The 16297-nt window shown below is 46.4% G+C and overlaps 1 protein-coding gene across 3 annotated transcripts in view; it reads right to left on the bottom strand.

Annotated features, from left to right (window-relative positions):
- Positions 1-3948: 3948 nt before the first annotated feature.
- Positions 3949-16297, bottom strand: part of LOC143285645 (uncharacterized) — a 63763-nt gene continuing 51414 nt past the window's right edge. For all 3 annotated transcript variants that reach the window (XM_076593044.1, XM_076593050.1, XM_076593055.1), the window contains 6 exons: positions 12905-16149; positions 11672-11929; positions 10715-10921; positions 10368-10482; positions 8604-9280; positions 3949-7126 (listed from right to left, as the gene is read on the bottom strand). In XM_076593044.1, coding sequence (XP_076449159.1) covers positions 6812-7126; positions 8604-9280; positions 10368-10482; positions 10715-10921; positions 11672-11929; positions 12905-16149 — 4817 coding nt within the window. In that variant the 3' untranslated portion in view covers positions 3949-6811. The remainder of the gene's footprint in view (positions 7127-8603; positions 9281-10367; positions 10483-10714; positions 10922-11671; positions 11930-12904; positions 16150-16297) is intronic.

The raw sequence follows: 16297 nt of genomic DNA, 5'->3' as shown, positions 1-16297 counted from the left end.
CAGTCAAAGAGTTAAAAGTCAACGAGGGTCACGGAGTGGGGGTGGGCGGCGAGGGAAGGAAATGGGAGGAAAAGAAAAGAGAAAGGAAGGGACAGCGATGGCATGTACGTACGATTTGTTATCGAAAATTTCCCTTGCACAAGCATTAACAAATGATCTTCCCAGGAGAGAGCACCGAAGCAGGCATACCTTATCTCTTTGTTCTTTGTTAAAAACGGGGAAAAGGAATCTCATTTCACTCCGCCAGACCGTCGCCTCGACTCACGAACCCATGAACTTTCTGAAACCAACTGGGTTAAAGTGCGCCTGACCTGCGCTGTCAACGAAATGATGATGAAGACGTGCAACCCGGGTATATGAAATTCCATGGGTACTTTCCACAATTAATACCGAGCAGTCTCGGGCCATACCGGTTCAAAACAGTTAATCCGCTTCCCTCATCAAAACAACGTTTACTTAAAGCTCTGTCGCCTATGGAAATCCCCGCGCGATATGATATTAGCATTGATTGTGCATGTTTTTTAAATTATTTTTATTCAAATTGTTTTGTTGGGAAGGAATTCAGCTCTCTCGCCTGGTGTTTCTTTGTATGGCGTCTCTCTGGTTTGTCAGCCGTGGCATGTGTTGTGTTTGTCTGCGTGTAAGTGATGAAATACCGCGAATTCCACTGTACTGGCTGATACAATTAAAGAAATTTAAGACATGTCTCAGTTGCTATTGTTTTCGCGCGAGTAGAGAAAAATAGATTCGGACACAGTCCAAAGTTTTCACTTTCATTTTCTCAAGAAGGGTGTCATTGCGTTCGGACAAATCCGTATACGTTACACCACATCTGCTAGGCAGATGCCTGACCAGCAGCATAACCCAACGCGCTTAGTCAGGCCTTGTGTGCATGAATACATATTTGTGTATCCATTAGAGTGGATTTCTTCGACATAATTTTGTCAGAGGACAACACTCTCGTTGCCATGGGTTCTTTTTTCAGTGCACCAAGTGCGTACTGCACACAGTACCTCGGTTTATCTTCTCATCCGAATGACTGCATGCTCAGTTTGATTTTCCAGTCAAATTTGGGAGAAAGTGCAAGAGCTGGATTCAGACCCGGACTCTCACGGACGGAGTTCACACACACACACACACACACACACACACACACACACACACACACACACACACACACACACACACACACACACACACACACACACACACACACTTTCAATTTAAAGATTCTGGGTTCGAACCTGGTGGGTTAATGTTGAATTTTTTTTTTCCAGTTCACCAAATGTGCAGATCTTCAAGTGCCTGAACCCCCTTCGTGTGTGTATTCGCATAATGAAAATCAAATGCTCACGATAAAGATCCCGAAATCCATGTCAGCATTCGGGGTGGCTTATGGAAACAAGAACATATACAGCATCACACCCCAGAAAACGAAATATGGCTGCCTTCATGGCAGGGTAAAAACGGTCATGCACGTAAAAGCCTACTCACACAAGAAGAAGAAGAAGAAGAAGACCGTCCCCTAATCCTTAACTCCACGCTCTCACTGAAGCGCTGGCCTGGGAATCTAATGTGCACAGGTTGGAATCCCATATCATAAGCTGGGTTTTTACTCCCCCACTCCCCTTCCGCTAGATCTTGAGTGATGGTCTGAGTACTAGTCATTCGAATGAGACGAAAAACCGAGGTCTCGAGTGCAGCATGCAGTTGCAATTAGCGCACGTTAATGAGTTTCAGTTTCAGTTTCAGTAGCTCAAGGAGGCGTCACTGCGTTCGGACAAATCCATATACGCTACACCACATCTGCCAAGCAGATGCCTGACCAGCAGCGTAACCCAACGCGCTTAGTCAGGCCTTGAGGGGAAAAAAAGGTGAATAAATAATAGATAAGCTTACACAAATAAATGAATAAATAAATAATTATAATGTAAAAAAAAAGTGAATAAATAATAGATAAGCTTACACAAATAAATAAATAAATAAATAATAATTATTATAAAAAAATTTATTAAAAAAATGATTACACGTTAATGAGCCCACAGCAACAGAAGGGTAATCTCTGGTAGCATTCTATACGAGTCTTCTTTGATATTTACGAGTAAAAACAAACAAACAAACGAAAAATATTTGCAGACAGAAAAGTGGAGAAATTGAGTGGTACTGCACGATAGCGATGCTGTGTCCTCGGGGAGAGCAGCCCGAAATTCACAAAGAAAACAGAGAAATCTGCTGTTACAATACGATGCAATACAATATGACACAATACAATACAATGTAGTACAGTCCCTATTTTCCAGACGATTTGCTGGGGTCTGTAGACATTGGTTCTGACGGTCATTTTGTGTTTTTCATCCTCAGTGCAAAACAATCAAACTCAAATTATGATCATCACTATCATCGTCATTTTTATCACTCCGTTTAGTTTTTACGTGCCACCACGTATCAAACAAATAAAAGGAATTTAAAGGGCTACCACTCGTTTTATACTATGCAAGAGTTCTTAACAGTTGTATCCCATAACATACCTCTGTCAAGTAATGTGTTCACTGCTGATGATATTAACGGTACCCATTATCCATTGTTCTCTCTCTCTCTCTCTCTCCCTCTCTCTCTTTCTTTATATATATATATATATATATATATATATATATATCATTATCATATAGAACAAAGTTCTGTAGGGTGAAACTGGGAGGTATCCTTTGTATGTGAAAACATATGCAAAGTGCATTAAGTATTGGCTTAAACTGTTGAAATTGCCCCAGAGTAGACTTTGTAAACAGGCATATGATATCATGTTATCCCAGACAGAGAAAGGAAAAGAAAACTGGGCTTCTTGTGTAAGAAACGTTTTGTCAGAAAATGGTTTTGCGATTGTGTGGTGTGTCAAGGTGTGGGGCATGATGAAACTTTTATTTCAGAATTTAAATCCAGACTGCTTGATATGTTTAAACAAAATTGGCATTCAGACATGGAAGGTAAGGATAAGTACAGCTCGTTCCATGCATTTAAAGGTATATTTCAAGCTGAAAAATTCCTAACTGTTATTGCGAATGAATGGCATCGTACAATGCTTGCCCAATTTAGATTACGAACTCTTGGCTCTAATGCCAACAAAAAATGGTTTATGTCAGGTACGTCCACAAATTCTTAATGTCCTTTGTGTAACTCCACAGTGATGATGAATGTTATTTCATGTTTGATTGTAAATCATATGATCATTTGAGAAGTGAATGTGTGGTTTTTGAAAAAAGAATTTACAAAAAGAAAAGATCTCTTTAAAATGTTAACCAGAAGATCACAAGGTGATAATCTCTTTAGCAAAATTTATATCAGAAGCTATGAAGATAAGGCAAAAAGCAGAACAAGCTTAACCACGTGGTAAGATAGGTTTAACAATTTTCTTCTGCAGCCAGTGTTGGAATATGTTGCATGGTGCATTGATAGATGAATGAACGGATTTATTATTTGTTGGGTGGCCTGTTGGTTAGTATCCTTTTCTTTTCTTTTTGTGTGTGTGTGTACCCGTATCTGTGTGTGAATGAACGCTTGCAATTTAGTGTGAGAACGCGCGCGTGTGTGTGTGAACGTGTGTGATTATTCATTGTCTTCCATATTTTATACATCCACACTTCACACATCCATATTCATCTAGTCTTTCACACTTCATATTCCGTTAGTTTATTTACATGTTTTAGCACGCATTCAGATAGAATATCAACAAAACAAAACAAAAAAGTACAGATTTCCGCTTGAAAATCGTTTAGCATAACCATTCCTACAAGTAGAAATGTGTGTATGTGTGTGTGTGTGTTTCCATGTGCGTGTTTGTGTGTGTGTGTGTGTGTGTGTGTGTGTGTGTGTGTGTGTGTGTGTGTGCGTGTGTGTGTGTTAGAGTGTGTGTGTGTGTGTGTGTGTGTTGCGTGTGTGTGTGTTAGAGTGTGTGTGTGTGTGTGTGTGTGTGTGTGTGTGTGTGTGTGTGTGCATGCGTGAAACATTGAAACATATGATTTGTGTCTGGATTAAAAAAAAAAATCTCCATGGACTATGATCTGTGCACTTACTTTCGGGCAAAATGACATGAGCATTGATGGTCCTGTCAAACCGATTTGGCCTTCTGGGTACAGAGTGATATAATGCAACATGTTTCATCGAATTACAAACTAAAAAGTAACATGACCGCAGAAATAATTTGTCAACCCGTATGAAGAACACTTCATCTCAATCTTCCAAGACAGAAAGGTTCTCACGACTTGCTCCGATGGTTTTAATCATGTAATGAAAATCTTCGCTCGTTTTTCCATGACAATTGTTTGAATTCACACGGTCAAATAAGTTGATTTCGACATTTATACCTGTTTCTCTCATACCATTTGATTGGCTTTGGTACACATTGACATATAAATGCAAAAAACAAGGAATCAAAGAAATCAACAGAAAAATAAAACTTGGCTAGGTCAAAAACTCATAACAAACACACTACTTGTGTAAACAGCGATCTAGCAGAAGTCATAAAGTGGTTTTGATACGGTTACATTTACCGATGAAGACATTAAGTAGGAAACTGAAATAATTGAAAAAATCTCGTTTTAACCATCACCTTGATCAAAGTCGTAAAGTTACAGATACCATTGTAAGCTTTGTGCCATGATTATTTGTCTGAAACCTTCTGATGTAAAAGCACGTTTATCTGTCTGAAACCTTCTCATATAATCAGTAGCTCAAGGAGGCGTCACTGCGTTCGGTCAAATCCATATACACTACACCACATCTGCCAAGCAGATGCCTGACCAGCAGCGTAACCCAACGCGTTTAGTCAAGCCTTCTCATATAAAAGCATGTTTATCTGTCTGAAACCTTCTGATGTAAAAGCACGTTAACCTGCCTGAAACCTTGTGATGTAAAAGCACGGTTATCTATCTGAAACCTTCTGATGTAAAAACATGTTTATCTGTCTGAAACTTTGTGATGTAAGAACACGTTTATCTGTCTGAAACTTTGTGATGTAAAAGCACGTTTATCTGTCTGAAACTTTGTGATGTAAAAGCACGTTTATCTGTCTGAAACCTTCTGATGTAAAAACATGTTTATCTGTCCGAAACTTTGTGATCTAAAAGCACGTTAATCTGTCTGAAACCCTGTGATGTAAAAGCACGCTTATCTGTCTGAAATCTTGTAATGTAAAGAACCGTACGTACATATACGTCAGTGACAGCCAATTATCATAAACATTTCGCTAATCCCATTTTACTACATGCAAACAATGATTCCTTGGGGAGATTTTTGGTTCGATCTGGACTAACATTAGGCGTTGAACTTCTAATCCAGTGTTCAGCAGTGGTCGAAGTTCGAGGCCCCGTTTCGGCATGGTGTCGTGTCCTTGGGAAGGGCACTTTGTTCCGGATTTCCTCACTCCATCCAGGTGTGAATGGATACTTGACTTTGGTTGGTGAAGGCTTAAAGCCACAGAAGCAGAGGATTGGGTCCCGCCTTTCTATACCGAGCCCAAGACACAGTGAACATGAAGTCAATGCCCTAATGGCCGTAAAAAGGCTAGGGGATCTTTAATCTTTATTTCTATTGGACTAATATACAATAATTGTAAACCATTAAAAGAAAAAGAAAAGAAAATGTACTCGAGCAACTACTTGTCTATGTAAATCCACAGATTCTCCGTCCTCCACCTTCTCCATCCACCCCTCCCAGCACCCCTGTACTGTAATGCATCAGGTACAACCACACGCAGCGATCTCTTCAGAGTCAGGAGTCTCTTCACAAAGTCGCTGTGAGGCTTCCACTGGTGGGCCCACGCTTCCCGAGCCCAGTGACGTGAAGCGCACGCAGGTCTTGTTCAGTTGATGTCAGATCATACATGACACAATAAGGCTGAATCAAACAGCGATCGCCTCCCATAGATATGCCAATGCCCATCCGTGGAATGAAAACTAATGGCTTTCCATACCACCCCCACGCCCACTCCCTTATGCCCAGCCGTTGACAAATGTCTCAGTTGGACGGAATCAGATCACAGGTGAGTTGAGAACCTATCGGCTGACGGCCTTGAGGTCAAGTTATACTTATTCAGGGTTTGGGTGCCAGTTCGGTGAAAGTTGGGTTCTTTGAGGGGTGAGTCCTGTGCTCCAGTCACATGACTAAAAAGGGTAGAGGGTGTGTGGATCCCCCCCCCCCACCACCACCACCACCATCACCCCCGCCCCTCTCTTCAAAGGGGCTGTGGTTACTTGTATCGTTCTCTTGCAGCTGATCATCAGTCATGAGGACTTTCACCATGTTGTGCAGTTTGTGTTATGTTGTTTTTCTTCCAAACCAAAATACTTCAAAGAGTCCCGCTCAAGTCAGATCAGAAGGAAAAGATTAGGCCTACAGAGACCAAACCGGATCGGTCGCGGCTCGGTTCGATCATAATGTTGTTTGTTGCAGTCTTCGATCGTAATAAGGAACACCACGAGACCAAAGTTTGTGCCTGGTCTTTGATTTAGGCCTATATTGCGATCGGAACATTGTCTATCGTGGTAGTGGTTATATAGATAAATCTGATGGTTGGGGTCTGTGGATCTGATTTTGGTAGTGCTGCTGGTGATGCTAATGTTGCTGCTGCTATTGTTGTTATTGCTGCTGCTGCTGCTGTTGGTACTGTACTGTTGTTTTACTCAGCACCAATGCTGGTCTATGTATGTATGTTTGGTTTTCTTGTTGTTTCTTTTGCCTAGCACCAAATCATCTATCAACAGCGACTGAAGATCCACAAAATCGACCAGCGAGATGCTCGCTCAGGCTAGCGATTGGCTCAGTCTGACATGTCAAATATGGAAGAGCTTCTACTGTCCACACTGCTCCTCTTCCCCTCGCTCTGGTTGCCGTCATCCACTCGGATGTCGTCAATGTTTCTGACGTCAAACACTTGAACGCGTGACGTCACCTCGTCGTCCAACAACGCCACTACCCTGCGGCAGTCTGGCGTCATGGCAAGGGAGCTCACCGCTACTGCTGACTTGAAGGCGCAGAGCTCTTTCTTCTCCTGCACCCCCCACACCGCCACCACCCCTCCGGAGGTCACGAAGGTCAGCACGCGACAGTCACGTGACAGTATGTGATGGAGGAACTGAAAAAAAAGGGTAAAAAAGGTGGTAGTCAGTTTGAAAGGATGGCAGTCAGTTTGAAAGGATGGCAGTCAGTTTGAAAGGATGGCATTTAGTTTGAAAGAATGGCAGTTAGTTTGAAAGGATGGCATTTAGTTTGAAAGAATGGCAGTTAGTTTGAAAGAATGGCAGTTAGTTTGAAAGAAGGCAGTTAGTTTGAAAGAATGGCAGTTAGTTTGGCAGTTAGTTTGAAAGAAGGCAGTTAGTTTGAAAGAAGGCAGTCATTTTGAAAGGATGGCAGTTAGTGTTGGCCTGGATGTAACGCGTCCGCCTAGGAAGCGAGAGAATCTGAGCGCACTGGATCGAATCACACCGGCAGTCGCCAGTATTTTCTCCCCCTCCACTAGACCTTGAGTGGTGGTCTGGACGCTAGCCATTCGGATGAGACGATAAACCGAGGTCCCGTGTGCAGCACGAATTTAGCGCACGTAAAAGAACCCACGGCAACCAATAGGCTGTCCCAGGCAAAATACTGTAGAAAAATCCACTTCGAAAGGAAAACAAATAAAATTACAGGCAGAAAAAAAACACAAAAAAATGGGTGGTGCTCTAAGTGTAGCGACGCGTTCTCCCTGGGGCGAGCAACCCAAATTTCACACAGAGAAACCTGTTTTGACAAAAAGAGTACTACAAACACAAATACTAGTTTGAAAGGATGGCAGTCAGTTGAAAGGAATGATCGGATCATTCACTTTAAATACAACATTTAAGGTGCTTTTTTGTTCGTTATTTTTATTCTTATTGTTTGGTGTTGTTCTTTGACAGTTGTTTATATATATATATATATATATATATATATATATATATATATATATATATATCTAAGGTTTGGGAGTGTGAGTAGCATGGAGCTCCAAGCTACTGAGAGTCGTAGAGATGGAGAGAAAGACAAAGAGAGAAAAGGAGAGAGTGAAAGAGTCGTGAAGCTCATTTTCTAACATTGCTAATCAGTCGCATAATGTTCACAAGTGATTATCATTATTATTATGAGCATATGAGTATATCCTCTGGGTATATAATTATGTCACTCACACACGCGCTGACACAAGGTCAGGTTTCAGGTGTCATTAATGACGTGAAAATATTCAAATATTACATGAATGAGACAAAAAAACAAAAACAAAAAAACCCCCAAAAAACCCACATCTGTTTACATACTATAAAAAAACAAACAAACAAAAAAAAAACCCTACGAATTTAAGCAAAACTTACTGAAAACGATAACAACAACAAAAGCTCCTCACTTCTTTCCTTTCAAGGGGATTAGCCCTAAAGGGAATCAGTCCCGCGAATTTAAGCAAAACGTACTGAAAACAATAACAACAAAGCCTCCTCACTTCCTCCCCCTTCAAGTGGATTCGAATCAACCCAACGAATTTAGAGCAAAACTTATTGAAAACAAACAAACAAACAACAGCAACAACAACAAAAGCTCCTCACTTCATCCCCCTTCAGGGGCACCCGAATCAGCAGCCTCTTCTGCAGCAGGTTCCAGACGCATAGCACCTTGCCGCACGTGGTCGTCACCACGTTACTCTCTGCCGCACCCCTCACTCCCCTCACCTCCCCGGGGTGAGCGGCAGCCAGACGGGTCCACGCGCCCGCTGGAGACAGCGCCTGGTTGACCGCCGGCTCCACCCCTTCAGCCGCCATCACCGAGGTCATCTTCAGCGTCTCCACGGACACGATCAGCGTCAGTCCCGAGGACGTCCCGAGGAGCAGGACGCTATCATTCAGCCCGAACCCGATCGCCGTGGGTTGGATCTCCAGCGAGAGTTGCCGGAGTTCAAACTCTCTGCTTTCCTTCGTTGTAGAACCTCTGCCAGAATTCTGATCGTGGACCGTTCCTTGCGAAGAAGGTTTTCCGGGAGGATGGGGGAAGACGTCCTCGTCCTTGTCTTCGGAGATGTCGGGCTCCTCTGCCTTGACCTTCAGGGTCCAGACGTTCAGGGTGAAGAAGGCCTCATTGCCCCCGCTCGGGACGAGAAGGGCGCAGGTGCTGAGGTCGTTGGAGAAGGTCAAGGTAGGGGCCAGTTTGGACAGCGCTTTGTCCTTGGAGAGGAGCACCCTGTCCTGCTCCTGGCCCTTCACCAGGTCCCAGAAGACGAGGGAGAGTTCTGCAAAACGTCATCAAACATTTTGTGCTGACATTGTCATGTCACGGAAATGTTGCTCCCTGTTTATAACCAACTAGTGAAGCGACCAAACCCGCTGTGGCCAAGTGGTTAGCACAGCGGTCTGACGACTGGGAGAACACGGGTTCAGTCAACAAGAGATCATCAGATTTTTTTCAGGAGGGGCGGGGAGAGGGGAGGGGGTCTTCTTTGTTTGCTGGTTGGATTTTGTTTGTCTGTTTGTTTGTTTTTGCCCTTTGACGGCTCATACTTAGATTAAAGTGTACCATGGGCTTAAACTGGAAGACTGGGACCACACGGCCGATGGTCATCCACTCCACTGATGTTTTGAGTCTTTGGGTGTGTCGCTCTTTATTATTTTTTTTCTGACCAATATGTTTGTACCTCTCAGCCTGGCAGACGCCGGGGTGTATTATGAGTACAGCTTTGTCAAGTAGCATCTTCATCGCCCCCATCATCATTTATCATCGAATTTATTTTTAAATTCCAAAATTTCGGGGCACCAAAACAAAAACTAAATGAAATAAAATCAATAAATGAATAAACAAATGCATCATTAAATAAACAAATAAATAGATACATGAATAAATAAATGAATAAATAACCAGCAAATAAACAAGCCCCGTTTTAGCTTAGATCAGGCGCAGATGGGCGAAACAACCACCTTTTTTGTTTCTTTTTTTCACTTTGTTGAGCAAAGTATCAACAAAATTAATGAAGATTGAATATTGCTCATATCTGTCACACACACACATATGTATGTATGTATGTATATATATATATATATGTGTGTGTGTGTGTGTGTGTGTGTGATAGATATATACGTGTGTGTGTGTGTGTGTGTGTGTGTGTGTGTGTGTGTGTGTGTGTGTGTGTAATCTATTTTCATTCTTGCTTGTTATCTGTGACTGTGTTTTCATTTTTGATTTTTTTTTCAAGTCAATGGTCGATTATATGGTTAAAGGGAAGATTCGAGGAAGGTGTGGGTGGGCGGGTACTCGGTGGGGAGGGGGGGACTAGTAGGAGCACGGGCTCATGGTTACGGGTGGGGGAGGTAGCATGATCTTACCGCCTTGTTCGCTCGAAAGGACGTGCACTATCAAGGAGCTGTTGGTGCTGACGTAGGAGGAAATGGCGTCATTCAGCGTCAGCGGGTGCAACTTCTTGTCTTCCGAGTACTGCACCTGAAGAGGTCATGGGCGTTCATGCATTTAGTTCTGACCAGTTGTGTGCATCATTATGAAACTAAACTTCTCTTAGTCGCATGCGCACGCACAGACAGACAGACAGAAATACACACACACACACACACACACACACACACACACACAAACACAAACACTTCCCCCCCCCCCTACCCTCACCCCGCCCCCTCCCGCACACACACACACACACACACACACACACACAACTCACAGCCACTGTGTTCTTCTTGCTCCAGGACGGCCTGACGACGACGAAGACGGCCTGATCGTAGTACACGGTCCTGACGGACTCTACCTCTGCTTTCCAGTCCCCGTCCTCAGATGCCGGGGGGCCCGGGCAGGGCCGGAGGGACACCAAGGAGCCGTCATGGAGACTCCAGCGAACCAGGTCCCCGTCTTTAGTGACTGTCACCAGCACCTGGGGGAGTTAGTAGGTTCAATTTGTAAATTGTGTGTGATGAGGTGTGGTTGTGTTGTAATGTGTTGTGTTGTATTGTATTAGCATTTAAGTACAGCTTAGTCTTTTGTGAAGGACTATGACTCTCAAACTAGGACGCAAGATTGCACAGGCTATTAGTGCTGCAGCCTTGGGGGCTAGTCGGCCTTTGGGAACCATCTCAACGCCAACTGTCCGAAAGTCCCTCTTGGCCGAGAGAGTGGGGGGTGTAACTTGGGCAAGACACTCGTCACTGTAATCAAGTTTTAGCCCAGATAACTGGGACAGCAGTTGGCTCCTCTGCTGTTCTGATGGTCATGGTTGAAACACAACTGACTGTCAAACAGCATTTAAGTTTTTTTTTTGTTTATGTTTTTTTGTTTCTTTTTGTTGTTGTTGTTGTTGTTGTTTTTGAATGTCTTTCATGCATTTATGTTGATATTGAATGAACGACTGTATGACAATGATCATCGCATGTGTGTGATTTGTGAGTAATAATACGAAACAAGTACCACATTTATCATTTAAAAGAAAGACATAAAAAAAAACGGAAGAAAACAAAAAACGATTCACTTCGCTCGAAAGAAATATCCCACATCATTTAAAAGAAACACATCAACAAAAAACAAAACGCTTTCCCTTCAATCCCCATCTGCCCAACTCCCCTCCGCTCCACCACCCCCACTACCTAACCCAAACCCCAAAATCTTTCCCTTTTCCTATCCTCCTAACCTCGCTGAGGTCGGTGCCGGTGGACAGGGCGCGCACGTGGGCGCAGTCGGCCAGCTGACCAGTGGTCAGCCAGGAGAGCGGGGCCTGCAGGGCGGGGTCCAGACCCTGCACTGGGAGGAAGAGGTCCGGGGGCACCTCCCCGAGGTAGAAGGAGGCCACATCGGGCCCGTTGAGGAAGACCCGGTCGTTGCGACGCTCCTGGAAGTGCTTGCAGTATAGCGCCAGGTCCATCTTGGCCTCTTCCTCGTTCCGCAGGTCCTGAAAGAATGTCCGAATAGAATAGAATAGAATACTTTTTATTGTCATAAAACCTGAAAGTTTATAAGACACAATAAAACATAAACATGAGCATATTAAGAAGAGAAACATTCATGAACAAATTTCGCCAACCTTGGCTGTAATTCTGTTAGCAGGATCAATTCACTAGGCTTTGCATTTGGACGACATATATCGATTAGGAATCTGTAAGTATTGTACTTTACACAATTGTCTAAAAGGTGAATCTAATCTTCTAAACAAGTATCACAGTCTTTGTTCTTTCGGTGTATTTTTATATCTTCCCTGTTCGATTTGTAGGTCTAGCTCCGAGTTTCATTTCCAAGATTCAAGATCTCAAAAACCTTTTTTTCCTCCTTTAAAAAAAACAAAAACACCCTCAACCTCTACTGAAAAAGAAAGGGTGGCTGAGTGAAAGACGTCACTGAGATTACAAATAAATCTGTGATTGGTGAATGTGAATAAGAATTATCTGTTGTTACTTTTTTAACAGATCAGGATAGGCGAGATTTGTTGTCGTGGGTTATTTCATAATGCGCTAAGTGCATGCTGCACCATGCTGGGATCTGTGTTTATCGTCTCATCTGAATAGAATGACCAGTGTTCAGATCAGCACTCAAAGTTTGGTGGAGGGAATGGGACTGATCATGTTAATGGGCAATAAGTAAGTAAGCAGCATAGTATTTTGTGAAGGACTATGACTCTCAAACTAGGAGGCAAAATCGCACTGGCTATTAGTGCTGCAGCCTTGGGGGTAGCTGGCCTTTGGGGACCATCCCCAGCGCCGACTGTCCTAAAACCCTCTTGGCCGAGAGAGTGGGGATGTAACTTGGGCAAGACACTCTCTACTACAATCAAATTCTAGCCCAGATAGTCGGGACAGCAGTTGCCTCCTCTGCCGTTGTGATGGTTATAGTCGAACACGGCTGACGATCACACACACGTGACGGCACCTACCTCATCAGTGATGATGTCCATGATGGCGGCCCTGGCCTGGAGCAGGAGGGGCGTGAGGTTCCACAGCTTGACCCAGCCCGTCACGTCCACTGTGGCCAGGCTCTGGAACCACGACATGTTGGTGAAGTACTCCGTGGCCTTCACCTGCCCCTGACCGCTGTCGATGACGCACACGTGCTCGCCGGTGGGCACGTGCACGATGAGCACCCGGCCCTGAGTGGTGCCCACCAGGAGGAAGTGGTCGTCCTCCGACGTCACCATGGTGCAGAGCTGTTCGTCTCCCTTCCCCTGGTTCTGCTCTTTCCTTTTTCTGGGTCTGAAATGTACCTTTGGTGGTTTTCCTGTTGAGACAGAATCCTCACCACCATCACCTGAGGAAGACGTGATCATGGGTTCTTCAGGTTCCTGTCTCTTCTTCTTCTGGAGGGTGGTGTTCATGACCATGGCTCCTGTGTCCAGCTTGAAGCAGCGTAAGGTGCCTGTCGGAGTTCCCACAAATACGTGCTCGTGGCTTCTGGAGAAAATAGTCAGAGAGACGGGTACGTTGTTGAGGTCCAGCGTGTGCACGACCCGGTCGGCGTTCAGGCTGACCACCAGGAGGTGCCGGTCACAGGCCACCACGATGAAGAGGCTGTCCTTGGTCATGGCCAGGGGTTTGCACCGCTGGCTGACTGCGTGACTCAGCAGCGACACGGGCTTGGTTCTGCCCGGGTGTCGCGAATCAAAGACGCTGAGGTGGGGCTCGGGGGATGTGTGCAGGACCGCCAGCTTGAACATCCGCCCGTGGGACATGCAGGCGTCCGCGATGTGCTCCTGCGTGACGAACAGCTCTGATACCTGACCTTTCTCCAGCACCACCTTCTTCATGGACTTCCCTGAGCAGTAACACCCCACGCCGTCCGGCCTGACGTTCAGCCAGGAGATGGAGGACTCCGGCAGTTTGGTGGTATTGATGTGACGACCTTTTTCTACGGCGTAGGTTTCTAGGGTAAATCGCCCGCTTAGGGATGACGTCACCACGGTCAACATACCGTCCCCCCACCGGTGGATGCTGACAATGGGCTCAGACACCGACACCAGGGCGGTCTCCTCCCCAGTCTTGTGCTCCATGAAGCTGATACTGGTTTCGTACTGAAGGATCATCCGTTCCTCTGTGGGCATGCCCACTATGGATTTAACCCTTTTGGCCAGAGTCTCCTTCAACTGTAGCTGACTGGTCTTAGGGGTGGTGTAACTGGTGGGGACGAGAACTTGCAGGTGGACATTCTTCAGCCACTCCTCTGCCTCCAGTACGGACTTCTGGATCTCCTCCATTCCCTTCATGTTCTGGCCGGCCATCAGGGAGGCCAGAGAGACAGGGTTGAAGATGACAGCTTCACGGACGCCGTTCAGGAACTGTCTCAAGAACAAGATGTCTGAGTCAAGTCCGAGAACCTCAAGAGCGTAGTTCATGTCATCGATGAAGTCATTGAAGAACCCAGAGTAGATCTCATTGATCACCCAGGAGAACTTCATAAACACCACCGACTTGAGCTTCTTCCATGCTTCCTCTGGCTCCGGGTGGGAGTGGCACAGATGGTGCGGCACGGAACGGAGAGTGCGCCACAAGTAATGGGCCAGCTCCTTGTGCTTGCCTTCAACTATGTCCCTGGAGCTCAGGAGATTGCCTCGTCTTGTGAACTGGAAAAACGTGGCCAGTCTGGAATGAACGTGGTGCTTGAAAGAGTCCGTCATGTACCTCACCTCCACAACATACCTCAATATGTCATGAGCAATCTTCACAATCGTCTCCCCTTCCGTCTTCACCTCATGTAGAAAAGGTTCCAGCCGGGTCAGAAGACGACTGAGCTGCAGCTGATACGGGTAACCTTCCAGCACACTGAGGTCATCCGCCTCATCTTTGATTTCATCAATGAAACTCGTGTCAGTGGCGATGATGTGCAAGATTTCGAACTCAGCCAGACCGAATCTGGAAGCATTCAGAAGCGCTAGGACATAGCGTGTGAAACCGTAGCCCAGCTGAACTTCGCACGACTCGACCAGGCGGTGGAAAGCACTCTCCATGTCTTGGGAGAAGTCCAGATCGTCGTTCAAAGTGTGTGACGGCCAGCGTGAGGCCGCGGAAGCCGAGACCTTAGCGACCAGAGCAACATTGTCTTCAGAGAGTTCCGCAAGGATGGCACGCTGCTGGTCACTGGTGATCACTTTGTCACGCCTGGCCAGGAAACCTTTGACGTAGGCCCCTGTCCTTTCTGCTGTGAAAGGCAGGCACGGGATCACCTGTACTCCTGTGACAGACCTGACGACGTCGAACAGAGACCCTGAGTCCTGCATGGATAGGATCAAGGTGATCCCTGGTGGGATGGATCCCAGGAGAAAACTCAAATGTTTCGGAGTCATCCCCGGGAGCTTTTCCACCCCATCCAGCACGACAGTCAGTGGCCCCTTTTGCAACGTCTTCTCCCTCACGTCGTGCAGAATGTCCCTGAACGCTTGAAGCGCCCCGAAGAGAGTCAGGTCATCGGGGAGTGCAGGGTTCAGGTCGTAGATGAAAGCCACCTGGCTGTAGAGACTGGCCAGCAGGTGGAAGAGGGAGCACGAGCTGAGGGTGAGACCCACACTCCGGAACACCACCTTGTGGACGGGGTCGATGCGGGGCAGGGCACAGGCGAGGAGGCTGGTGAGCGCCGTCTTGCCCGCCCCTTCGGGACCCACCACCACCAGGGGCCGGACCACCGCAGGGTTGCCCAGCAGCTCGGACATCCTGCCCAGGAAGCCCTCGCCGCCCAGGTAGTGAACACAGGCCTGGCGGGCCACGCCCACGTGCTGCACCCCGTCCGCCGCCGTGGTCATGTGATGCGTGATGTCAAACTCGTGGTGCGCCACCTGGCGGCTGATGAGGCGCGTGACGGCGGACAGGAAGAGCGTGCACACCTCCCGCAGGTAGGATACCGTCTTCTTGCTGCTGGCGTTGAAGAGGAACAAGTTGTCCTTGCTGCCCAAGCTGTTGTAGCGCTCCACGATCAGTTCTCGCAGCTTGTCGGCGCCGTCGTTGCCGGTGGGGGTCTTGTACTCTTCGGGCAGCCGCGCATCGGAGAGGATGGAGCGCTGCTGCTTCTTGGTGTTGGTGGTGGTGCCCATGGTGGAGTCCTGGCCAGTGCTGCCTGCCCGGGCCATCAGACACACCGTCTGCCGCTTGGGCTCCACACAGGACACCAGGCCCTCCTCCACCTCCTTCACTGTGCCTGGGACACCACACAAACGCAAACACACGCACGCACGCACGCGCGCACACACACCAACACACACACACACACACACACACACACCACAGTGCGCGATTATCTGAGGCTGTCTTCTTCTGTAAGAGGTGGATGTGGTAATCCCTGTCTA

This window comes from Babylonia areolata, chromosome 1 (genome assembly GCF_041734735.1).
Source record: "Babylonia areolata isolate BAREFJ2019XMU chromosome 1, ASM4173473v1, whole genome shotgun sequence".
Taxonomy (NCBI): domain Eukaryota; kingdom Metazoa; phylum Mollusca; class Gastropoda; order Neogastropoda; family Buccinidae; genus Babylonia; species Babylonia areolata.
The sequence above is the reverse complement of the archived record's forward strand: the minus strand, read 5'-3'. Positions and strand labels throughout refer to the sequence as shown.